The 27,147-nt window shown below is 38.5% G+C and overlaps 1 protein-coding gene across 17 annotated transcripts in view; it reads left to right on the top strand.

The window, feature by feature from the left end:
* Nucleotides 1–27,147, top strand: part of LOC109431907 (inner centromere protein A) — a 137,142-nt gene that overhangs the window by 39,635 nt on the left and 70,360 nt on the right. For 4 of the 17 annotated variants that reach the window (XR_009995580.1, XR_009995581.1, XM_062842158.1 and 1 more), the window contains exons 1-3: nucleotides 4,248–5,569; nucleotides 21,004–21,060; nucleotides 21,163–21,258. Coding sequence is in view for 15 of the 17 variants with exons in the window: in XM_062842158.1 (XP_062698142.1) it covers nucleotides 5,398–5,569; nucleotides 21,004–21,060; nucleotides 21,163–21,258 (325 nt within the window). In the remaining 2 variants the exon portion in view is untranslated. Of the gene's footprint in view, nucleotides 1–4,245; nucleotides 5,570–21,003; nucleotides 21,061–21,162; nucleotides 21,259–27,147 lie in introns of those variants that run through there. The other 13 variants (XM_062842165.1, XM_062842159.1, XM_062842166.1 and 10 more) reach the window with 11 other exon arrangements.

The following is a 27,147-nucleotide window of genomic DNA, read 5'->3' as shown; positions in this document are numbered from 1 at the left end:
GAATGAGATAGAGAGCTTACTAGTGGTTGATTTTTTGGAGTAGAAAGAATATATCTTGACAATTTTTCTTTGGAAATTTTGTAAAAATATCACCGCAGGTACATATTCTCAAAAAAGTCCATTGAACAGCTTCCTGAAGAGTCAACCATGGAATTTTGTAAAATTTTCTAACTACAGACGCTTCAAACGGTCGCAGGTTGGACGAAGTTTTTTTTTCTCAGCATATGTTTATTCGGCAATCTTAATGTAGAATTATTCTCTTATTCCGTCATAGAAAATGTTAACTTTTTTTTATTCAACTTTCAAAAATTAAAAAAAAAAAATCTTAAAATTTGCTCAGTTTTACTAAGTTAACTTTGAAGGCTTCTTCATCTTCTATTTCCAAAAGGTTATCTTCTAGACTTTTTACTATGAGATTATGTAGGAATTTCCCAATAAGCTTTAAACAAAAAATCCAAAAAAATGTATACGATCTTATTGCATTAAATTGGATCTCATTTGCGAATAAGAATTCGGCGGAAAGGGTCAGGCATCACGGATGGAATTGTAGTAAGAACAGAAAAAAAACTCATTGCAGAGCCCAGTAACACTTTCTGAAAAAGTCTGAAAAGAAAATAAAAAAAACGACTTGGAAAGGAATTGAACCGATTACAGAAGAGTCTTTGGAAAAAAATATCGAAGAAGTGGCAATTCTTCAAAACTTTTGAATTTATATTTTGTTTAATTTTTGAACAGTTTAGCGAAGAATTTCCTGTAAAAAGTTATAGTGCAACTTATGGAACTTTTGGGTAAGAAATTTAGTTTTAAACTTCTGATGCTTTTATCAAAATCTTTGATAAATCTGTAATGAAGTTTATGAGTAATAATATGGAAAAGTTATGAAAAAACTGAAATGGTTCTTCTTGATTTTTGTGCAAATTAATTCTCCAATGCAAAGCTTAAAAAATAAACGAATCTTAGACTGTTGGGAAAGTTTGTGAGTAATGTTGTAAAGAAAATTCTAAACAAAAACATGAGAAGTCATTTTGAGAAATCAGAAATAAAATAAACAACTTTTTAGAATACGTTCAGTGCATTTTTTTGGTATAACTTCTGTTCATGCCTTCCTCATGTTCGGTTACCTAGTTAAGCCCTCGTTTCTCTTCCACCATTACTATATTCCTAGCCAAAAAACAACTGATAAGTCGACTGAACTTGAGGAATCAAGCCAACCATCAGACAACAGAAACAAAAACATACCTACATATTATTGGTTTTAAGGGTTTTTTTGATCTTCGAATGGTTGGATGAAATTGATAAACGTGGCCTGCATTAGGAGTTGTCATGCTTTTCTAGTCTAGTCTAGTCTAGTCTACACATACACAGCCATTCATTGAAAGAATCCTGGAAAATGAGAGATCCGACTAATTCTACCATTTTTTGTCATTATTAATGCTTGCAGTACTTCGGAAATGCATTACAAGCATTAAATCGGCCAGGCCATCTGTGCAGTATTATTTGTTTTATAAGAAAGCTATGGAGTGGAGACATCTCGTACCAACCGCTCAGCATGTTTTTAGGCAGGAGTTTTTAATCAAAATTTATTGATTGGTTCGATGTATTTTCAGCCCACAATATTTTAAAATTGATTTATCTCGTCACACTTTTTTGGTAATATACTTGAAAGCTAAAATGATGGGATTCTGTCGGTTGAACATGGGTATATGAGTTTTAACTACACACCAAAACCAGCTAAATTTTGCTGAATTTTGCCGAGCTGAAATTCCAGCAATCCGTTCAGCAATAAAATTTACTGAAAATTTCAGCAAAGTCAAATGTCATCGTAAATGACAGAAGCTTACTGAAAAAATCAGCAAATCGTTGAGGTTTGCTGAAAAATCAGTTATTTCGACCGGCGTGGGATTCGGCAGCACATTGCTGATAGATTTCAGCAAACTGAATCAAAACAATAAAAAAGGTTTGTTTTTGTTTGAAATAGGAATAGACTTATTTGAATTGCACAGTTTTATTGAGAATTGATGAAACATTTTGCGATTTGTTGGCTGTTGTCTGTGGAATCTGATGATTTTGAAGCATCGCGGAAAAGTCGTTGGATCAACTTGATGAATATTTTCAGATGCTTGGAAAACATGGAAAATCGTCTGAAAGAAAGAAGTTTCGTTAATAATCATACAGTTTATTTATTCAAACATTGGTACGTACCTGCCGCGAGATGTCACATTGTTTCGTTACAAATTCTTCTCGAAAAATACTTGAGATAATTTTGTGATTCCGCCAAAACAAATGACACACAACACTTTTTTTTTATTTTTTCACAGCCGGTGAGCGATCGGAAAAGTTTGCTGGAATTTCAGAAACTCAGGCGACTTTGCTGATTTTCGGCAAACACAATCAGTTTACTGATTTTTTCAGTAAAGTATGTGTTTGCTGAATGTGCTTCAGCAAAGCATTTTGCTGAAACCTTGAATCGAATTTTGGTGTGTAGTGTTGTACCTTGGTATCTGAACCAGGGATGGCAAAAGTCATAGAAATAACATATTGTCATTCACAAATTTCTCTGTGCTTAGTTAGAAATGGTTATCAACTACATTTCCATAACTAGTCATCACCATGGATAGGTACTGTATGCAGACGGTATTTTACACCGAAATTGGTGAAAAATGAAAAATGTCATGACATTTTTTTTAATGAAATTCCGTGACATTTCCCATTTTTGATCTGGACTAATAATCCAAGAATTCCTGATAAATATTTGGAGAACTACAAACAATAAGCAATATATTTATTTTTGAATTATCAATCAATAGACAAATAAAACTTGAAATTCTCCTACCCCACAATTGCACTTTCGCTCTCTTAAGCCCCCATGCGACCAAGAACCAAGAACGTCGCCGCCTGTGACAACCCGGTATTCCCACGCGCTCGCTCTCGTCATCTCCCGTATTGGATCTTACGACGAGCACCTCGATCGATCCATCGGTGCTAGTCAGTAGTTGGTATAAGCGCGGTATAAGTATATCTAAGCCCCCCTGCTAAGCTCTTCCCAAAAGCGAAGCCAAGCGAGCGGCGAAGGAGGTTTGCATTGCAATCTTGCTGGAAGCCACTAAGTTGAAAGCGTGACGTAATTGCGCTTGAGTTGAAGTTGTTTACTCGCGTTCGGTTCGGTTGTTTCCTCTCGCCGGTCGGTTTTGCATATTACTCACCTATACCGACGACGATAACACACAGTCAGTGCTAAACTCAGTTACGAGCGTCCATAAAGCCATTTCAATTATCCATTCCATTGGCATGGGGGTGCTTGCAGCTTGTAAGCCTGTAGCCTGGCCCGGCACATTTGGATGATTCCTCTTGCTCTGTTCAGTCATAAAAAAACGTTGTGTTTGTTGAATGGAGACTGGGAGAGATTGTCAGTGTCACGTCCCAATCTGAACCCTGTTCATTAGTTCGTTTGTCATTGAGAACGCAGAGCGTGATTCGACTGGGAGCGAGAGAGGCATCATTGCCGGGAACCGAAGGAGAGAGCGACAGCAAAAGACACAACCAGAGTGTAAAAAAATCGTCGAAGGTTCGAAGTGCAGATTGACATTTCCCTTTTTGTCACATTCGTTATCGACTGAAAATCTCTCTTCTGTCATTCAATTGATTGTCATGAATATGTTCATAAACGTCGTGAATGTTTCATTTCTGGTTCCATATTTTCAGATTGATAAATTAATCAAGTAATTAGTAACTATTTAATCACTGTAACCAATAAAGTTATTTCATAGTGAAAATTTTCAGTGACAGAAAAATGAATGAGTGAGAGAGCAATTTCAATCACAGCGATGAGATTCATTTTGATATCTCAGTGTAGGATTTTCAAAATCGCGATGATTGTTCTCACTGAGATTGAAAATTTACTCTCTCTGGACCAGAGAAGTAAATTTTCAATATCAGTGAGAACAGGCATCGTGATTTCGAAAATCCTACACTTAGATATCAAAATGAATCTCATCGCTGTGAATGAAATTGCACCTCTCATTCATTCATTTTTCTGTCACTGAGAATTTTCACTAAAAGGGATAACTGGGCCATAACTCCTGATTATTTATTGGAATGAAATTTAGCATTTTACAATGTATAAGAAAATTTCCATGACAGAGAATTGAATGACAAATAAGAGATTTTCATCTGACAGTGAATGTGCCCGAAACGAGAATGTCAATTTTCCCTTCGGATCTTCGACTTTTTTACACTCTGCTCTGGACACAACAAGCCGCGAGCACAGCTTACTACAGGCGGCCGGTTTGGTTCAGTGAGTAAGACTTCCTCCTGAGAATTGTCGTCTGCGTCTCGTCTTATACCGCCTCTAAGTCGCTCGCGCGCGCGACAAGCGACTAGCTGAGCTCACGACGACGATTAGTCTCAAGTTTGACACTAGACCGGACGGTGTCGGACTTGAATGCACGGGCACGCCTCGCGACTTGAGCACTGATAACCATTTGACCTTAGAGGCCTCTTTCATATGAGCGTTAGATGAACTGAACATTCGTCGTCAACCCCGGGGGTTCAAACCATAGAGTTCAAACGTGTGAAATCACTGCAATTACCTATACGTTCGTGCCGAAGTGAAGTGTGGTGAGATAAGCTCGGAGAAAAGTTGAAACGCAAATCCAATCGATCGGATCCGAGACGATGGATAGTAGCTGTTAGTAATTACGCCAAGGTGTGACTAGGGATGTCCAGTTGCTGGTCGATCAGTCGATTGTTTTGGTGAAAATGTGTGTTAGAGTGTCATGATCAATCGAAAATGTCAATTGAGTGTCACTTGAATGTCAATTGAAACTCCAAAAGCATCGCAGTGAAAGTCGATTCTATAATTCATTCTGTGAAACGGAGCACCCCTAAAACAGAAAACCTGTGACCGTGTCGACGCCGGTAGTTTGCTGATTTTCGTTTTGTTTTAGCGCAGCAGCAGAGTAGTTCAATTTACGTGCTGTGAATGATGGTTATTGGCTAGATTCGTCGTCGTCCTGACGAAGACGACGACGACGACGGTGAGTGATCGTACGAATGATGATCAGGTGGTTAGTGGAAATTAACACCTCCGAGCGAAACTAATGTCTTCGTCGTCGTCTTCGTCCATAAACAACAACAACATCAACGTCTTCGTTAGTGGAACGTAAACAGCTTGAAATCAACGCTTTCTTTGTGCCTCGTAGCCCCTAGCCCGCCGGTGATAAAGTCAAGTGATGCGAGAAGAAGTGCCCGCATGAGTGTGCCTCTCTATCTCTGGAAGACGACGATACTTGAGTGTGATCATGCGAAACGATTCCTGATGACCGAGAAGAAATCATCAGTGAGTGAGTGATAGTTTAAGGGTTTTTTTTTCTGTTATACATTGTCGACAGCAGAGCAATGGGTGTAGATATGAATGATTCGACGGAGCAGTTGGAGCGGATCCCCAGCACTACGCTGGAGATGCTGCGGGGCATTCTAGTCAAGTCCCTTTCGCGGGAGAACCTAAGTCTGACCGATCAACAGAAGTTGCTGGCAACCCGGAAGGATCGGCACGTGTCGTTCGAAGTCGGTAAGGATTGTGTTTTGATGTTTGAAATTGAGTTAGTACCCACTGTTATGGTCCATCGAGAACTTCAATTGTGTTTCAATTGAATATCAAATTGTAGCCCAACGCACGTAACCGTCGCTCGGATGCAAATATTATGACGCTCGCTTCTGAACAACCGTCATCATGTTTAACCCTAATGGGACCCTTTTTTAATATTAGTGCACGGTACTATTAATACCTATAAAGCACACCATGTGAATATGAATACAAGGCATTGAACAAAAATTCATGCAGTCGGAGCTTCGTGTTTTATCGTTTGTTTAAAAAAGTAGAAATGATTTCTACTGTCGGATGATGTTATTGATACTTCCTGGAACCAGGGTTAGTTCAGGTTGCTTTGGCGTGGTGCGTCTTTTGTTTTTATGGTCAGCGGTTGTCATTTCAAGTGAGGGTCACCGCGAGTGTCGTTAGACATTAATCATACAAAAATTGCACAGCATTGACTTCGATGCCAACTCTCGATGATTTCTGAATGCAGTATATATATATCTAAGCCCTTTCATACAATAACATTGAATCCCATATAGCGTTTCATCAATCATTCCTCGATCATTCGAAAACCTGAAAAGATTTGCATAGTGAAATTCGATAACGTCTTGGAGTCTCCGTTTTTTTAACTTCCAGTTCAACCAACTCTTCAAGCGTAAATAACCGTTTATCCGATGGGTCGGGAGATGCAAAAATGAAGTTTTTATTTAAATGTATTCATTTCCTGAATGGAATCAGTTTGTTACACTAATGCATTACAAGGTTTCAGTTTAAGGAGAGTGAGTGGTTAAGAGAAATAGGTTATGCAATTCGGGGTTTCGGAAGGGTTCAAGGGTCCTTTCAGGGGAGCTTCAGAGGGCTTCAATACGTTTCCGAAGATTTCAGAGGAGCTTCAAGGAGACCTCCAAAAGATTTCAGAGGGGTTTCGGAGGGATTTCGAAGCGTTTCGGAGGGGGTTTCGTGAAATTTCAAGGACTTCCAGAGGGGTTTTCAGGGAGCTTCAGGAACATCATAAGAGCTTCAGAGGGATTTGAAGAGGATTTTTAAATGTTTCAAGACGTTTTAAGAGATTTGATGGAAAGTTTTGGAAGTTTTTGCTCCGATTTTGGGAGTTTCAGCGGTGTAAGCGGTTCAAGACAATTCAGCAGATTTTTTCATATTTTTTTGTATTGTATTATTTATGGGACTGTCGTTGGATCTAAATTGTGAATAATTAGCTTTAGTTAAAATTAAAGAATTAAAAATAAATTTAGGAAATTGATCTCAACTGGAAACTCTAAAATCGTAACTAAACTCTAAACTGTATTATGAAAAAGTTGTATGATGTGTGTTGTAATGATTTTAATGGTTTTTTCGAGGATCTCCAAGCACTGCCTTGAGTATAACAAGTCTTCGGATGAACAAGCACTACTAGTGATCATTTGAAGCACTATGATACTCATAGGAATCATCTGAAACCCCCGAAAGCCTCTCTTAAATGGCTAAAATATTTCCCGAACCCTCTATGAAAACCCCTGACATATGCTGAATCTCCTTCTGATGTTCACTGAACCTTCTGAAATACTTACAAACTTCCCTCAAATCCTCAGAAATCTCATAAAAATCTCCTGGTTTCCCAGAAAAGCTTTTTAAGACCCCCAAAATCTACCTATAAATCCCTGAAATCTCCTGGAATCCTATGAAACTTTTTAAAACCCTTGGAATCCTTTCTGAAATCCTCCTGAAAACCTCCTAAAACCCCGTGAAAACCCCTGAAATTTCCTGAAACCATCCTAGAACCACTATGAAATATCCTGATATCCGGAATACCCTCAAATTTTGCTGAAAACCTCAGAAATCTCCCGAAACACCCTGAAGCCTCGGCAACCTCCCGGAAATCCGCTTGAACCCCTGCAAACTCCATAATAGGGTATGTGTACCATTCCTTGGCCTAATTTACAAGCCGCCTTGACAATTTTGACCATAACTCATGAACTCTAGGCAATGCATGTTTCACCAATGGGGCACGTTCGGTGTAGTACTAGATTTGTAGTAATGAGCTGAATTTTTGTATGGTGAGAAGGTCCATTCTCCGTTTCTGCAAAGAAATGGTGCAAAAAGCGTGGGTATTATGATTCCTTGCCTAATTTGATGCTGTTTGAGCAAAACTTTGGATAACTATGTTGTTTATGTTGCAAGAAATGGAGAAAACAACAACACAGTCACCCAAACTTTTGCTCAAACAGAATCAAATTAGGCAAGAAATCATAATACCCACGCTTTTTGCACCATTTCATTGCAGAAACGGAGAATTGACCTTCTCACCATACTAAAATTCAGCTCATTACTACAAATCTAGTACTTCACCGATCTGTCCTATTGGAAGTAAACTTACGGAAATATTCAAGAATTTACTTAATTAAGCTGAAAAGATTCGATGCGATGGTATGCAACGTTGGTCTATGGTACAAAAATTGGCCTATTAATGGATACAACGTTGGCCTATTGCTTTTCATGCACTAGAACCACTTATTATCTCATTTTTTCAATATTTCTGCTGAAGTATTATCTCTGTTTGTTCACCAATCATACTTTAAATTAAATTTTCGGAGCCAAATTTTCAAAATTTTAAATAAATCACTTTAACTAAAGTTCTTTCTTAATCTAGTAACGAAAACAACGCAACCCTATTATTGTGTTATATTTTTACAATCACCGTACACAAAATTTTTCTTCCTGTTCGTTCTTTCTGGTTCTTACGCAAGAAATGTTGTTGACGTCTTTTTATTGTTGTTTTTGACGTCACTTTACTGATGGGCCAAGATTTGGGTACATAGTGAAAAAAATGTCCTCAATATTCGGCCCACATTAAATTTGTAAAATAGTTATTATTCGTTTAAAATAAATACACAAGTTCAAAATAGCATCTTTAACCGTCGCATCAAATGTTCAGTTATTGAAAAGCCAATTCGAAATGTTCCAAAATCATGCAATTTATGATCATGTGTATAGACTACCCACTAAGCCGAAGAATCATGGCGTCTACATAAGTTAAACAAAGTGACATTTTCATTCAATTTTAATGATCCAAAGTGCTAAAATTGAAACGAAATGTTACAGTTGTTTGGCGCATAGCTTTTCCGATATCCAGTTATGCGTGTTTGTTTGAGTTTTTGGTTTACATTGAGATAGGCCGAACGAGGGGGCTATGCCAACGAAGCATCCCGATACCCCATCACTTAATAACCCCTGAATATATATCACTGATAACCCCTGAATTATATATTCCTTCTGAAAATTCCCCGTAATACTCTGAAACCTTTGGAAGCCCTGAAACTCCAATCAAAACCCCGAAATCTTCCGAAATCCCCTTGGTATTCCCATACACCACCTGAGTTTTCTTTTCAGCGGAGTGTATAGGAAGTATGTGAGAGATCTTCCGTAGAGTTAAGGAGAAGACTGAAGGAAACTAAGGCAAGTTTTCTGAGAGGTTCAAAAGCATGGATTCCTGGGGGTTCTGGAAGTTTCAGGGAGCTTCTGTACAGTTTAGTCAGTTTCATAAGTGGTGTTTGGTGTAAAGAGGAAACAAACCATCGTCGTTTAGCAAAAACTCAAAAGCAGTTTTCTCACTGAAATCTCAAACAATGTTAATAAAAATTTATCACTGCACTCTGGCCACCATCTGGAGTGAAATAATTTTCAAGGACGGTTTTGTGACTGTGAGGAAGAAAACTGCTTTTAAATTATTGATGATTGCTGATGACTGAATGATGGTTATTTGAGCCTTAACTGTGAAGTGTGGCTCGAAAATCCAAAGGTTCTTAGGTTGATACTTAGGTTACAAGAATTGTTTTTTTTTCGAATATTATTTAGTCGCATAAGATGCTATATTACGTCGCAATAGTGCACACCGTGCATCGCATAGGATATCGCCTGAAGTCATATAGCGTTATTATTTTTTCGTCAATGCACGTATAGCGCCTACACTTTTGTACGTATAACGCACTTTTACTGCATCTTATGTAACTTAACCGCATAAAAGTACATATAACATGAACATAAACTTCATTATACAGTCGACTCTCTAGGTCTCGATATTGAAGGGACCATCGAGATAGGGAGAGATCGAACTGACGCACAGTGGTCCAGATTTGAAAGTACCTGGCAAAAATTGCCAAATCATAGTAGTCGTTTTTGCATATACAGTAATGTTCCGATTTTATCACGGCCTCCGCGCGTCAGTCATTAATTTATCATTCATTTGCTGTTACATTTGAGAGCAAGTGTTTCCCCTCTTCTTGAAGATGAATGTTGAAGGCGCGTTATAATTATAGGTTTTGTAGAATATTTAAAAGCATTTTTGAAAAGGGGGGGGAGTAATCGGAACAATACTGTATGAGTGTATTGGCATCATGATTTAGCGCTCAATTTCATTTTAAAGGCATTTTCATTTTTTGTCGATTTCTTCGAACAAAATCCGAACAAAATTGATGTTTTTCATACTATTTTACTATACACATATCATCATGGCGCTATTGTTTTGGCAACTCTTGGCAGTTGCATTGTTTTCTAACCGATTCTGCATACATAAACAAGCATTTGAACGGAATCTCCCCGAGGGGAGTAGCGGGCAGCGATTTGTAAGACACTTTGAAGTCGAACTGTAAGAATTTTTCGTACTAATGACATGTAATGTCAATTTTGAAGCCAAAAGTGTTATTTTGATCTCTTGCTTCATTGCAGATGTCTGATATACACAAGAGCTTACAAATAAACTTTTGTAAGCAATTGCATTACTTATATCAATTATTATTACTTATATCAATTATTCCCTCGTGAGAGATCCTAAAATCTCAGTGAAAACCCCCTAGCTTTCTTTGAAACTCTCTGGTATTCCATCCCATGATACCTCCTCAAACCCCTGAAATATCCTCAAATTTTCCTGCTATCATCGGAGACACTCTAAAACCCCCCAGAATTTCCCCCTGAAAATCGATAAGTCCTGAATTCTGTCCCTCTAACACCACCTGGAATTCTATGACATTTTTGAAGCCCCTGAAATACCCTATAATTTCCCTGAAATAGATTAGATTTTTTGAAACCTCCGGAAGCCCGCTTCCCCCTGCAAATTCCTGAACCCTCAATCAAAACACCTGAAATTCACTGAAGTCTCTCTGAAACCTCCTAGGTTCGCTGAAATTTTCTGATATCATCTGAATCTCCTGAAGTGCCTTCAAATTTCCTTGAAATTCTATAAAATCGCTTAACATCCCCAAAGCCCCCTTGATTTTTTTTAAAATTACCTGAACTTCCCTATGGAATCCCCTGGAATTCTAAATCCCCAGAAATACCGTCAAACCCCACCCCTTGCTTCCTAAAAACCCATGAAACCTACCGAAAATGTACTGAAGTCCTCCTGAAACTCTCCTGGAATTCTTTGGTATCTTTTGAACCTCTCGAAACATCTTAAAATTTCCGTGAAATCTTTTGAAATCTCTTGAAACCCCCGGAAACCTTGGAAAGCTCCCCTGAAATCGTCTTGAAAACCTCTGAAATTTCTTTGAAAGTCATTAAGTTCTCCGAAGTTCTACTGAAATCCATAAGAATTTCTTAATACTCCCTGATTCCTCTTAAATACCCTCAAAATTCCCTGAAATCTTCTGGTTTCCCCTAAGGCGCCGTCCAAGAATCACGTAACGTTGGGAGCTTCAGATGTTAAGGTAGTGTAAGGATGCTGCCTGAAACTTCTGGAGTTCCCTGCTATGCTATGAACCCCTGAAGTGCCTTCAAATTTCCCTGAAATCGTATGAAACGTCTAGAAGTTCTCCTGAAATCTTCCTTAAATCCCCTTGATTCCCGCTATAACTCCCTGGAATTCTGAATCCTCTGAAATAACATCTAATTTCCCTGCAATCCTCTAAAACCCCTCAATACCTTCCAAAGACCTCCCAAAACTTCCGGAAATGTCCTTAAATTTCCCTCAAGTTCCGTGAAACCAAGCCAATCTGAAATACCCTTAAATTTCCCTGAAACTCAATGAAATCTCTTGAAACATCCTAGAATTCCTGGATGTCTCTTCGATCATCCTGAAATACTATAAAGTTTCGCTGACATCTTTTGGAATTTGAATCCCCCGAAAAATTCCGGATTCTCTGAATTTCCATTTTAACCTTTCAAAGCCTTCATGGAAGCCCCCAAAACCTCTAAGTCTCACTGAAATCCTCCTGGAAGTCCTTAAGATTCCCTGAGCGCTCTGAAACATCCTTGAAATTCCCTAGAATCATCTGACATCCCCTGAAGTCCCCTGAAACCTCCAGTTGAATACTTGAAAACCGCCCCCGCCCCACTTTTCCTCAAACTTCCTGAAATACCCTCAATTTTCCCTGAAGTCCTCTGAAACCTCGCAATACCTCCAAAAACTCTCCTAACCCCCTGAAGTGCCCTTAAATCCCGTGAAACTCAAAGCCAATCTGAAATACCCTTCAATTTCCCCGAAACCCAATAAAACTTCTTGAAACATTCTAGAATTCCTGGATATCTCTTCGATTATCCTGAAATACTTTGACATTGCTCTGAATCTCCCGAAAAGCTCCGGGAGTTTCTTCGAATTTCTATTTATACCCTTCAAAACCTCCATAAAAGCCCCTAAAATCGTTCCACTGAAATCTCCCTGGAAGTCTCTAAGATTCACTGAACTTTCTGTAGCATTCTAATAATTCCTTGAATCTCTATGAAGCCTCCTGAAGCCCCCTGAAACACCAGAAACTTTTTTTAAGAACCCCCGAAGCATTCCTCAAATTCCCTGAAATTCTTTGAAATCACTTAAAACCCCTTGAAACCACATGGAACTTTTAAATACAATTTGAAATTTTCATAAATTTTGCTTAAGTCTATTAAAATCCCCTGGAACATCATTCCACGTGTAAATCTTTGAAACCTCCTGAATTTGCCCTGTAACCCACTGAACCACCCTGAAAACTCTTCTGTACTCCCTGTGAAACCATTTGAAACTTCATAGAACCTCCTGAAATCGCCTCGAAAAAATGTTAAGCCGTCCTTTGATACCCCAAAAATCGCCCTGAAACCCTGAAACTTTTACAATATTTCCTTGTCGTCCATTCTTCTTAAACTCCCCTGGAACTCTCCTGAATCCTTAAAATTCCATTTTTGAAAAAAAAAATCATATTTTCACTAACGACTCATTTTAAATGGGTTCAATTCATCCAGAAGGCTTGGGTGAAAAAATGGTGGTGCTATCTATCGCCAGAGCATTTGTTGAGCTGAATTATCTCAGATCCATGACGCTCTGAGATATGTGACACTCAAAATGATCGAATAGATCTTAAAATGTGTACTCCAGGGAGTTCCGTGTTGTGCGTATCAGGTATCAGATATCAGAAGGCCGGCTCCAGAGGCACGTTATCCTCCATTTGGGACATTTGTGCCATCGCCAATATAACAGCCTATTTCATCATCTACCTGAGGGAAAAGGAAGGAAAAAGGATTTGGATGGGGATAGGGACAGGTAGGGAAATAGGAAAAATACCCTGGAAGAGGGTACTAACGCACAAGCGTACCACAATGGGTTCAAACAGCGCCCTGAAAAGGGCACTGTAATAACGCATAAAGCGAAAGAGAGCCTATAGCTCTTTACCACAGCGGGTTAAGAACAACAGAATATCCTGAAGATTCAGGTTTCTGAAGTCAGTTCACTTAATAAGTGTTTACCGAATACTCGGAAACGCAGTTGCGCGAAAACTGGACAGTTGCATATCAAATGATACGAAGTTCCATAATCGGATTCACAGCTATCACAGGCAAATGAATCAGCTTGTTGAATATTCGCCATGTGATAGCTGAGTCGGCAGTGGCCAGTCAATGCTTTGACCAGCATACTGCAATTCTGCCTAGACAGATTGGTTAGATACTTCGCCACCCGTAGAGATGGCTCAGCACTATACAATTTGGTTTGACGACATGACTCCAAACTATTCCAATATTGTCTGTGTTGAGTGGCAGCCCAGGTGTGAATCTGAAGCTTAATCCAACACTTCGATATCGGAATAGCTGGCTCAGGGCCAATGAAGTCATGTGATGCTCCAGAGCGAGCTAACTCATCAGCCAATTCATTTCCAGCGATGGAAGAATGACCAGGTACCCATAGAAGGTGAACAGCGTTTGCTGAATTCAGCTCCTCGATTTGAGTTCGACAAGCGATAACTATCTTCGACCTGGAGTTGGCCGAAGCAAGTGCTTTAATAGCAGCCTGGCTATCTGAACAGAAGTATATTACTTTGCCCATTACGTGCTGCTGAAGTGCTGATTGCACTCCGCACATAAGAACAAAGATTTCGGCCTGAAAAACGGTTAAGTGTCTACCAAGTGAATAAGACTGATACAGCCTTAGCTCACGAGAATAAACACCAGCACCTGCTCGACCTTCGAGAAGGGAGCCATCAGTGTAACATACGATGCCGTCTGAAATACTTCTTTCCAGATAACCAGATGTCCACTCTTCCCGGGAAGGGAATTTCGTGGAAAGTGTCCTATATGGAAAATTACAAGCAATTGTAAGATCACTTGGAGCAAGGACAATTTTGTCCCAATTCACCAAAAGTGGAAACAACTAGGTGTGTGTTGAACTGCGGTTCACAGGAGTTTCCTCTAGTACACCGAGTACCCGTAACCGGTAAGTGCAAGAAAGGGCTTCTTGTTTGAGATGAATGTGTAGTGGGGCAACGTCAAAGAGAACTTCTAGCGCTGCCGTAGGAGTTGAAGAGAACGCTCCAGACATCGCCATTAAGCACATCCTTTGGAGATGGCCTAATTTTGATTGGACCGTTCTCACTTCACCCTTTTGCCACCACACAAGACATCCATAAGCCAATATTGGCCGAACCACAGTTGTGTAAATCCATTTGATATACTTGGGTTTTAGACCCCAAGTTGTACCAAAAGTACGCCGGCATTGCCCGAAGGCCATACAAGCTTTCTTGATTCTGAATAGGGGTCGCAGTACCGAGCACTTTTGGTGAGTACCGGTATTTCGGTACTGGGGCTTACAGTACCGGTAGTACCGGTAAAATACCGGTATGTACTGAAAATTTTTCACTAAAATGAAAGTAATCTACATATTTTGCACAGACAATCTACAATTTACCATGCATTTGTGAATTCCAGTTTTTAGGGATGTCGTAAAATCTAACCAGAAAATACTAAATTAAACAAAAAAAATATGGACAGATAAAAATATAAAAAGAAATTATTTGTATGAAACTGTTTTTGGAACTATTGATAAGTCTAAAATGAAACAGGAACAGCCTTACATGTACCAAAATTAGATAGATAGCTGCTAGGTGAAGACAGAAGAAGATTTAACTGATTTTTCCCTTGATGATGCAAATGAAATCTAAAAACTGAAGAAATAACAAGAAACCTTTATTCTAAGCTTATAAATCCATTTCCAAAATTTAATGTTCATTAAACCTACCATTGCTATGATATCCTGGATTTGCAGAAAGGCTTTATATATGAAATGTTTGTTTTAAATGTTGTACTTAGTTTTAATTTTTTTTTATTTCTATTGCATATTGGATATACTAATGACACGATTTCATCACTTCAGGAGAGTTTTCACGGTACCGAAAGTACCGGTATCCAGGTTCAGTCAGTACCGGTATTTCGGTACCGAAAATTGGTCGGTAATACCGGTATTTTCGGTACCGGTACTACCGGTACTACATCCCTAATTCTGAACTCAATGTGAGGTGTCCAGGAAAGCTTGGAATCAAGAATGACTCCAACGTACTTTACCTGTTCAGTCACATCGATTTCAGAATCAAAGAGACGCAAAGGTCGAACGCCATTACGGTTTCGCCTTTCCGTGAAAAGAACAATAGATGTTTTACTCGGATTAACCGAAAGGCCATATTGGCGACACCAACCCTCAACTACCTGAAGGGCGTTTTGCATCAGGTTGAAAAGGGTGCTGATGCACATACCAACTAACAATGTTAGGTAGTCGTCGGCAAAACCATAAGTAGGAAAACCGCTATTATTGAGTTGCCTCAATAGCGTATCTGCTACGAGATTCCACAAAAGCGGTGATAAGACTCCCCCTTGGGGGCATTCACAAACACTCAGATCCATGACGCTCTGAGATATGTGACACTCAAAATGATCGAATAGATCTTAAAATGTGTACTCCAGGGAGTTCCGTGTTGTGCGTACTCTTATAGGTACGGGAAAATTGCATCGCATAAGATGCACCAAAAGTACCTTATGCGTACAAAAGTGGAGGCGATATACGGGCTATGGCGGTACAATAATAACGTTACATGATTTGAAGCGATATCTTATGCGATTTACGGTGAGCGTTTTTGCGATGCAATGTTTATTGAGCGACTAATAATATTCACAAAAACATTTAGTCACTTCATTGTCGAAATAATGACCTTAGGATTACCGAGCTTAAGAATTTTGTAAACAGGGACCCGTGGCGCAAGTGGTCACTCGTTTGCTTCATGGTTGGAAATGCTCAAAGTTTTATTGCATTTGGTTCATTGAATCCGGAGATATAATAGCACAAAGTTGGCTATCGGATAATTATATTTTTCCAAGAATCTTTCTAACTTCGTGTCGAGTAACCGATTTTTTTCCAAATTTGAACACAACTAGTTGATCAACTTACAGTGAAATTTGAGAACATTTGATGCACTTTTCAAAAAGTTACAGCTAGTTGAACATTTTTAGAAAAGTGAAAATTTTGCCTAACCCGATTATTTTGATTACCTTCTGTATCTGATGATACAAATGACGGAGCGATACTTTCCGCATACTATTCCCTACATCTTTCTGGCTAGTGCCACTCCTAATTGATTGCCAGTGCTATTAAATCATCCTTTTTGATTTATTAACCACAATGATGACTATTCACTATCTCGTAGCTTTCTGGCACTGCAGCCGCAGCTCAAACAGCAGCTCTTTCATTGTTATCGCATATGGGATCGCTTTATGTCAACATAGACGATTTAAACTTATGCAAGTTTGCTTGTATACTTTAACGAGTTTACATATGCTTCTATGCGACTTTATGTTTACACCTATGCGAGTTTAACTGACATAATAAAATAATGTACTAAGTGAAGTCGTATAATCGTCGTAGTACATAATAGTGCGAATTTATTTGACATTTTGTATGTTATTTTGTATGAGTTTTGAGTAAGCGTGCAATTATGCGATCAAGTTACGTTAATCGCAATCAAGCATTAAAATGTCGTTTATACCTTGTATAGGTTGATTTGTACTGTTATGTGACTTAACAAGAATTAAAAGAAAATGTCCCTCCGCCGTATGCGATGGTAACCTAAAATAGTACAATATACGATGTAATGCGGGCATCCATATGCGATTCCTGGTTGTCTGGGTCACTGATTGAACATGTAGTACATTGTACATGTCTCATGATCTATATTTGATGGAGTTCTTGAAGACTTATGAAATCCTTTGTATTTAAAGTTTTCTTCAGACTCCTTCTGTATGTCGCCACGTATAAACACTTTTATATACTTCTATGAGTGTCCTGAATATAGAGCTGTGTTCAACATATATAGAGTAATCATGAAGTCCAGGGAGATGTTGGGTGTTGTGGTGAGAGCATTCCATTTTACACTGTTCATTTCAGTCCAGTACTGCTGTACTCTTAGAGCTTAGGATTCCCTGTTGGATCTGAAATTGGCCAGTTAGATGCAACCCAGACAACCAATTTGCACGTATAATGAAGTTTATGTTCATGTTATACGTACTTTTATGCGGTAATGTTATACGCATAAGATGCAGTAAAACTGCGTTATACGTACAAAAGTGGAGGCGCTATACGCGCATTGACGAAAAAATAATAACGCTATATGACTTAAGGCGATATCTTATGCGATGCACGGTGTGCACTATTGCGACGTAATATAGCATCTTATGCGACTTAATAATATTCGAAAAAAAAAATTCTTGTCACCTCAGTATCGGCCTAAGAACCTTTGGATTTTCGAGCCACAATTCACACTTAACACCAAACACCACTTATGAAACACACTGATTAATTGTCATGACATTCTAACTCACCTCAGTGTTTGTTGAAATGCACGTGGATTCCCTACGCTGTACGTGTTCGACAGGCTACCTGGAGCTCAAAATGACAAAGCGTGATTTCCCGCACAGTTGCTAGCACCACCCATTGTTAATTATCAGGTCAACAAAACAAAAAGTGATGACTTTGTAGCTTGTTTTGTAACCATAATGGTGACTGCTAACTTTCTTGTAGCTTTTTGGCGCTCCAACAGCACCTCTTTCATTGTACGCAATATACCAACGTTAACGATTCTAGCTTATGCGAGTTTGTATGCACATTTTAACGAGTTTATTTTTACTTTTATGCGATTTAGTTTGTACACCAATGCGAGTTTAACTGACATAATAAAAAAAGTATCAAGCGAAGTCGTATAATCATCGCAGTGCGCAATTATACGAATTCAATTGACACTTTGCGAGTCCGCTCGAACTCTTTTGCGAATAAGTAATGTTCTTCGCAATAAAACATCAGAATATCGTCTACTACGATGTAGTTATGCATTATAAAAATTAATTTGCACTCTTATATGATTTTACCAGATACATCGCAATAAGTTCAAAAAATAACATCATATGCGATGAAAATTGTCCCTCAGCCGTATATATATGCGATAGTGAGTAATAATAGTACTTTATACGATGTATAGCGTACATCCTCATGCGATTTCTAGTTGTCTGGGAATGGTCTTACCATATCACCCAAGACCTCCGTGGGCTTCTATCGATCATAATCAACCATGAAATATGTATGAGTTTCCATATTTTCCGATCAAAACTCACAACTTACGCTGGTAACCACAGACTAGGTTGACATGAATCTCCGGCATTCATCGCATCCCCAACACCTGCGCGATCGCGCGTTATGATTTACAACCCTCTGGTCAACAGCGTGTGCGTGGGACGAGTCCACTTTAACTTTCCAAAAGATATGGTGCTTGTCGCTTAGAAGCCAAAGAAACACGATCACCCATGACTGCACTCCAGTGGACTAAGTTAAGGGTACGCCACCGTATCTCATTGAGTGAGATATATTGCATCTCCAATAAAGGTGGTGGTGGCGCCATCAAATTGCGCTGCAGTAGCCGTAGGAGAGGACTCCCGTGGACGGCTACAAAATGGACATAATCAGCTGCAATGAACATTACTGTCAATTTAACGACGAGCCATGCGACCAACAACGACGATGGCGACCGTGCGATCGTGTCGTGATCATAAAATGCACCACGCCACGCCGTAGCGCAGTGGCTGGTCAAACTCTATAGCTCTAGAACTAGTAGATAGACTGGCGTAGCTCAGAAAAAGGGGGTCGTCGTAAATCAGCTGGCGATCGCGCAACTTACAGCCTGGGTGAGCTTTTGTTCAGGGTCCGGAGCTGTTGCGTAATGTCCAGAAAACTTGCATGAGGTTATGTTGTTGGATTATGATACAGTTGCAATGTTCTCACATTTCCATCCCTGCTAACTCTGTACTGAAATATATTCTGCCTTAGTAGGTATTCCAGTACACATGCCGAATAGGACAGATCGGTGAAGTACTAGATTTATAGTAATGAGCTGAATTTTAGTATGGTGAGATGGTCAATTCCCCGTCTCTGCAAAGAAATGGTGCAAAAAGCGTGGGTATTATGATTCCTTGCCTAATTTGATGCTGTTTGAACAAAACATTGAGTAACAGTGTTGTTTTTTCCTCCATTTCTTGCAACATAAACAACATAGCTATCCAAAGTTTTGCTCAAACAGCTTCAATTTAGGCAAGGAATCATAATACCCACGCTTTTTGCACCATTTCATTGAAGAAACGGAGAATTGACCATCTCACCATACAAAAACTCAGCTCATTACTACAAATCTAGTACTACACTGAACGTGCCCCATTCACTATCCTTCCAACATGTGTTTTTTTTTCATGAAAATCGCAAATGTTCCTGAACTCCAATCTCCCACTTTCCTGATGCCATTCAACCTGCCGTGTGATTTTGGACATGCCAAGCCGTCGAAAGTCGAAAAGTCAAGGTGATGGGTCCACCTTCTTTGATGGCAGCAGAACAATCACCTGCCTAATCTGGTTGGACGCGTGGGATCGCTTCAGTAGACATCCGCCCCGTCGTCATGTTGCCACTAATTTGTCTGCCTGACATCGCCGGCGTTTTGGCGTTCACGGAGCAGTGCGATGTCGGACACGCGTCTCGTATACTTTGTCGATAGATCACCACCACGATTACGGTAACACTGGCTGAGTGATGCCGTATTTTTGGGTATCGGGTGTTGAATCATCATCATACCGCTTACTGTATTCTCTATAGAGTAGATTGGGGTAAATAATAATCTTTTGCATATCGAAATACTTCATCAGTAGGACATAAATTGATTCAGTGGCAAATTGATAGGTCGTTCGTGCCATCGTTTCGCGTGCTGGATGAAAAAAGATCTGAAAATTTGTTGTTGTTCTTGATGGTGAGCTCGTTCCATATTATAGGAGAAATAACAGTATTTTTGTGTTTTTTTTTCAACAATTACTTAAAGGTTCATAATGAAAAGAATCGGCCAAAATTTCAGTATCAGATTTCCTTTTTAGCTTTTTTTTCAATTTACATGATTTATTTTTACTGTTCCGTCAACTTTGAGTCTCGACATGTTTTATGTTTCATTCAAAGTGAAAATGAGTGTTTTGGTTCTAATAGAGCTTACGTGAATCGCATAACTTACTAGGATACATACAGATCATGTGACAACCTCGGAGATGCAGAGATGATCTCAGTTCCTAGTAGCAACTAACGGCCATACTAATATTCCTTCCATCCCTCAATGATCGTAAGGACGTAGCCGGCACCACTTAGTCTCGGTTTTGAGTAAAAGACATTTGTTTTCAAAATATTTGAAACCTTCACGAATAAAAAAAGGAAAAAAAAAACTTCTACTGCATTGAAACGTACCTCACTATACCTTACAATCACTTGTTCACTGTTTAAAGCGTTAAACTCCTAGAAAGCTGCACGACAGCCAAATCTGCGTTCCACCCACATCACAGAACAAATCACTGCATCTTAAAATATCGCCAAAACAACCAGTGCTCCGTCATCGATACCATACAGGAAATATCTTTCCGTCCCAAAATCGAGATCTTCATTATTCGAACGTCGAGGGAATTGAAGATCCACCTCGCATCTCACAACAAATTTTCCAAAATAGACTTTGATGAGCTGTTTAGCTGGAGTTTAGAACTCCCTTAACATGTACTGCCATCCACTTGCTTGTGTTCAATGTACTGATGTGTGTTCTTTCCTTTCTGTTTTCTTCTTCTTTCAGCTGGAAACAGGGATGCAACCGGACAAAAACAGAGCAGGCCATCTTCAGCCAATAAAGGTAGGGTATTTCCTTTCAAGATAGTTAGAACAAAACTTAACGGGATCTTAGCTAAAAAATTTTGACCACAATTATGATTTCGAAACTTGTTCAATCTCCTAGACGTCCGTCCACACTCTATGCATCTGCATACTTTGCACTGGTTTGCCTGTGTAGGCGAAGATTACGATAGCAATAATGGTTATGGTAATGATGAAGGTATATCAGGTGGTTGTTTGACACCATGAATGCGAGTGTGAAATGTTGTGTTTTTTCCCTTATTTTTGCCCACTTTTGGGCATTCCTTCTTCTCCGCTGTAATAGCATGATTATTGATTTTCCACCTCGTATATTTGTTTAACAATTGAATCTCAACTAAACAAAACAAATATTGAAAACCACTTACTGTTTATTTGTACGTTTACTAATCACTTAATTATGTAAATAACATAATCAATATTGTGTACTGTAATAAGCTCTAGTTCCTTCAGTTACTGTTCTGTTCTCGGGATAAAATATATACGACACTTATTAAAAAGTTATATTCCATAAAAAATCATATAACTCCAATGAAGAAATAAATATGGAAGCAATATTAAACAACACATGCTCCACAAACAAACCAAAAAGTGACTGAATAAATCATAATGTGTCATACATTTTTAATTTTCGAGCATTAAAAGCGTTGAAAGTGCAATAAAGAAATCAACAATTGCTATAAAAAAATATCGTAACATTTTTTCTTGGTAATTTTTGGCCTTAGAATAGTTCATGCCGGGTCCCACGGCTTTGCTTTCTTTTCGAAGGGAAAGCTCACATTTTGTAAGTGCACCGGGAGTGGGATTCGATATCAGATCCTTACGTCGCCTGCTTTATTCATACATATTATAGCACTGTACTAGTGGAACGCTAATTATTCCTTTACATGTATTGGAAAAAACAACAACAATGTTTTGTCTCACTTTACCTAGGGTATAGCTTATTACACCGACGTCGGATCACTTCGCGGTCTTCGACAAAATTGTTTGGTATACAGTCACCTACAATAATATCAAAGGGTTTGATTATTGAACGCTTACAGCGCAGCGTCACCTAGCGGCAAAAACCGAAAACTTAAGACTTCTGCAAACATTTGGCCAAGTTTTCCCATTAAACTTCAAGCTTGTTGAGCGCCCCCTTAAGCTTAATCGATTTTGCTCAAATTTTGAACGTAGCTTCTGGGCGTCTATAGCAACTGATTAAGGAGGTCAAATTTGTCATTTTTCGAAATTTTTGTTTTCATATCAGTGTGGGCCACCCTACCCTAGAACCATGACACAAATTTATGAATTCATAAACCTAATTTATGAAATGTGTACTGTAAACTGGAGTGAAATTGATCACTTGGGCACTAAATTGTAATTCCATTTCAGAAACTTCTGAACATTGTTATGATCATAAACTTCTTACCACTTCTTGTTCATAGATAAGTGAAGACTTCTCAATTTTTAGAAAAAAAGTTAGTCTTGCGTTTTTTTTAAGAATTCGTAATGTGTTTGTTTCTAAGCTAAAATCGTTGGTACTAAACAATCGATTGCCAATAGGGGTTCCTGCAAACTTTCTGTGTTTATATTTTTATGGAACCTTGATTGTGAAGTACCGTCGTGCGGGGTGTCATTGGGCCACTATTCCGCATGGTTAGAATACGACGGGAATGCATATCGTGTGCTAGACTACTAGAATACATAATTCTAAGATACTTTGCATCTACCGTCGGGTTCTCTGACTTATATTGAATCCGTGGGATCGATGGACCAATGTTACCCTCTAGGCCCAATGTCACCCCGAACGACGGTACTGTAGCAATTCTGAACATGAATCAGTTTGCAAAGTTTCATTTTTTATACAATATTCATTTATTGTGGTACAACTCGCTTAATTCAATGCAAATTGCTTATTTTCAGGCGCTAAGGGGGCCATTTCAAAATTTAGTTTTGCTTTTTAATAGTTGAATTCGCTAGTTATAAGTGTTTTGACGCGTTATTCGGGTTTATAAGCGGAGAAGGCCATTTTTGTTTATAACCGATGTTCCATTATATGATGATCAATTTCGCCCCAATGTGGTATTTTAAATTTTTGTGGTTATTCAGTTACGAAGTTTATTATAGATCCTCCTGGTACTGATTTAACAAGAATTCGTTTGGCAATATTTAAATTGTAACTAATCCCAGGTAACCAATAATCATTTGAATAAGCCGTATTTCTGTCTTATATCTGCGTTTGGCCTGCTCACTGCCGTTTTATAGCAGTTCGACTGCTAAACTACCCTATATTAAGAACTCAAATGCTACTTAAAATCTGTCAGCAGTTTTGTAGCATTTCAAATGCACGGTATGTTTTGGTCAACAGGCATCATAACTGCTACATTTTTGCCATGAAACTGCTAAGAGAGATGAGTGATGCTAGAACCACAACACATTTCTACTTTCTAATTTACGTGCCACGGCTGTAGAAGCCATCATCATTCGCATGTCCAGTCAATCATAGGTAACAACGAATAAAACCAATGGGAAAACATGCTTTGGCATATGAATTCCACGGTTGATTTCCTGTGATCGATTTTATTATCATCACCTGCCGAGCTCATAGCATAACGAAGCAACTTCCGGTGTAATATTCATGCCTTAAATTGATCAAAAATCCAACGCGCTTTATCTGATAATCTATAGCTTACCCTGTAGCGCGGTTCAGCACCAACGTCAACTCGAGGATCCAGCGATCGAACCCCAATTAGGCCGAAAGCAGCAAAAAAAACAGCAACAGCAGTTCAGGATGTGCTCCAAGGCTCAAAAGTCCCACAGGAGAGTGAGAAGAAAGAAGAGAAAGAAAGAAGAGAAAGAAAATGGGCAGGGGAAAATATTTGTTTTTATTTTTGACAATCTGGGGGATAGAAAGGATAAGCATTTAATCAGCCGTATATCGGGCCAAAACCTGCATTTAATTAGCACTAATGGCGCATATACGGCAAATTAGCATTTAATGACCTGCTGTAAAGGCGCATATAGTGCCGAAAAAATGCCCTTTTTAAACTGCTTATTGGTTACCTGGGATGCTATGTGCAGAAGTCGTTTTAAAGTGATAAATTTGGCCCCAGATTTCGGTTCCATCGGCAAAAATGTGGAAACCGCTTCCAACCAAACGCAAACTAGCTACATTAGGCACCGTCATAGTAGATGACCTAGTAGTCACCTAGATGAAGAAAAATATATTTTCTGAAAATTATCAATTCTACAACCAAAGCAAAAGCCTTCCCCTCTGGCTGCGGAAGATTCTCATTGGGTGCTCACTTCACCGTATTGTTCTGAAAAATAAATTAGTTTAGATTTGGAAGATATTATATTTTTTTAAATTAAAGAACACTTTGTCTTACCACAAAGCACCGCCAATCGGAATTGGCAAAAAAAAACAAAAAAAAAATTACAAAAGCTTGCTCGACGTTCAGGTTCTACCAAAAGTTCGTCTAGGCAAAACTGGATGAATTTTCTCGTTTCTGGTTTTGTTGTTTTTTTTTAATCAAGCGGAGCTATATTTTCAAAATCGGCTTCCATACACATTTAGAGGAAAGATCAAAGTATCTTCAGATTTTTTTCTGGTGAAAAATGTTTATTATTTTTCAGAAACCATTTTTTTTAATTTCATTCAAAAAAAGTTTGGGTAAAAATTAATCAATTTTGAAAATATTGCTCCGTTATTCAATGAAAACTTAAAAACCAAAAAATGAGAGAAGCTTCAAATAGCATCAAGTCTCATAATTTTGAAAAAAAAGACACGGACACGTTCTATGCTTCCAGTGAGCTTTTCGCTCTTTGAAGGAAGCACGACACTAGACAACGGACTAGCATGCAACGCCCAGTGGCACAGCCAAAAACTTTTCCTGACAGCTGCGGCGGGAATCGAACCCGCGCTCTTGAGCACGATGTGACTAAGAGCATGGTGACCCTAGGCACACGACCACAGACCCGCACCAAAAATGATTTTAAGTCTCACGTCAGGAGATTCTCTAAATTTTACATGTTTCCAGTGTCGTTTCGTAATATTTCACGAGAAGTTCGTTAAAAGTTTCATGTTTTTAAAAGAATTCTTCAAAATTTTCTAGCTTTTTTTTACAGGAAAATCTACCTGAATGCTTAATAGAATTTACTTAGGGATACCTGTAGCTCAAGTCATTCTTTAAGGAGGTTTTTTTACCAAATATTGCATAAAAACAATTCGAGTAGTAGACAGTTTAACGAATTCTTCTAAATATTGATTCTGGATTTTCAATACTGATGCCATAAGAAATTACCATCGGAAATGGGTCATGGATTTAGTTTTTTTCTGCACATTTGTCCAAGATTTTTTCAAAGTTGCCATATAGGGAATCGCGCCACTTGGGTGGTGGCTTCTATATTCGTCTGTTTTCCACTATAACACAGTCAAATTTAAACCAATTGACACAACTTTTGGAATGTGGTGAGATAGTTATAGTATCTACCCGTATACAACATTTCAAGTCAATTGGTTCTAAATTGACTGAGTTATAGTGGAAAACAGACGAATATAGAAGCCACCGCCCAAGTGGCGCGATACCCTACAGTTCTTTCTTAATGAATTTGTTTAGCTGGTTTAGCTAAGAATTTCCATCTGGAAACTCTACGAATTTATCTTTGATATGGATAATAATTCTCCTAATAAATTTTATAAATAAATTCTGAACAGGATGCCTGGGATGCAATCTGGAATTTGAATTGAATAGGGTAATTGATCCGATCATGGAGAATTTAAGCACTGGGTTCATATTTAAACCACAATTGTATCGCCCCAAGCAAACTTTTTACATGGATAGAATTGAAAATAATAAAATCCATCCTTAATCTACGGGAAAATAACGAAATATTGCCGCTTTGATGTTGTTATGAGCATTTTATTCGTTTTTATCTGAAAGAACATTGTGTTCCTAATGTTGCGGTATTTGTTCCTATTGTTGCGGTATCCCATTGAAATCAGGGATACCGCAACATTAGGAACACTACCGCAATAATAGGAACACAGCAGCAAACACATTAAGGAAAATATTTTTTTTTAAATTGGGTTTTTGGGCAAATCATAAGCAAACAAATGGTGCAATCTCATAATTTATTCATCATACATGTTTTAAAAATACCTTTTGGTAACATTTCAGTCGAAAAAGTGCTCATTTGCCATTACCGCAACATTAGGTACTACCTCAACGATGGGAACAATTACCTAATATGTAGAATGTAGCTAAAATATAAGATTTTAATCAGTATTTCTGATTAGCTAGCTGAGCTTTCCTCCAAACACTACAACTAGTCGTCTATAACAGTTTCCCCCAAAGGTTTTTGTTGGAATCCAGTAACATGGTTCGGTTATTATTTTGGAGTGCTTCATTTTGGGCGTTTTTGGTCACATTTCTGTTTTTTTTTTATCACCAGATTCCCCTAGAAAAGTGAATTTATAAAACAAGGTAATTTATATTTCGTACATTTTTGATAAGACTTACCATTTTCTTAAAGTTTTGGCTGCTACTTGGAAATGTGGGTAGTTTTTTATCGTGATTAATCTAATCTTGTAACAATTTAAATTTTACGAATTCATTGCTCCTGAAGGAATTCCTGTAGTAGTTTCTTCTTGTATGCCTCCTGAAGCTGCCGGATTTTTTTTCAGAAATTCTTTGTGAAATTCCTCCAAAAATTTATTTTGGGACTTCTCTACAAGTTCCTTCTGAAGTTTCGCACGAAATTCTTACTGGCATTTTCTTTCACTGGGCGTTTTTCTATTCTTTATTTTTCACATTTTTTTCTGGTATTTCTTCTGGAATTCCTCCAGAAGTTCGTAGGGTAGCTTAAGCTCGCTAATTGTTGAACGATCCGATTTTCATTTTTAATTTTCAGAATGGCTTCGGAGGGGTTCTTGAAGGTTACTTGGCGCTTCCAAGGGGGGTTCAGAAATTTTTAAGAATTGTTTCAAGGCGTATCAAGTTTTTCCGCTTCCGGAGAGGTTTCCGAGGGTTTTAGACATATTAAAACTTTTTTTTTTTTTAAAGACAAAGTGCGTTTAATTGACAGA

Source organism: Aedes albopictus, chromosome 3, assembly GCF_035046485.1.
Source record: "Aedes albopictus strain Foshan chromosome 3, AalbF5, whole genome shotgun sequence".
Taxonomy (NCBI): Eukaryota; Metazoa; Arthropoda; class Insecta; order Diptera; family Culicidae; genus Aedes; species Aedes albopictus.
Note: the sequence above shows the minus strand (reverse complement) of the source record. Positions and strands in the feature narration are given on the sequence as shown.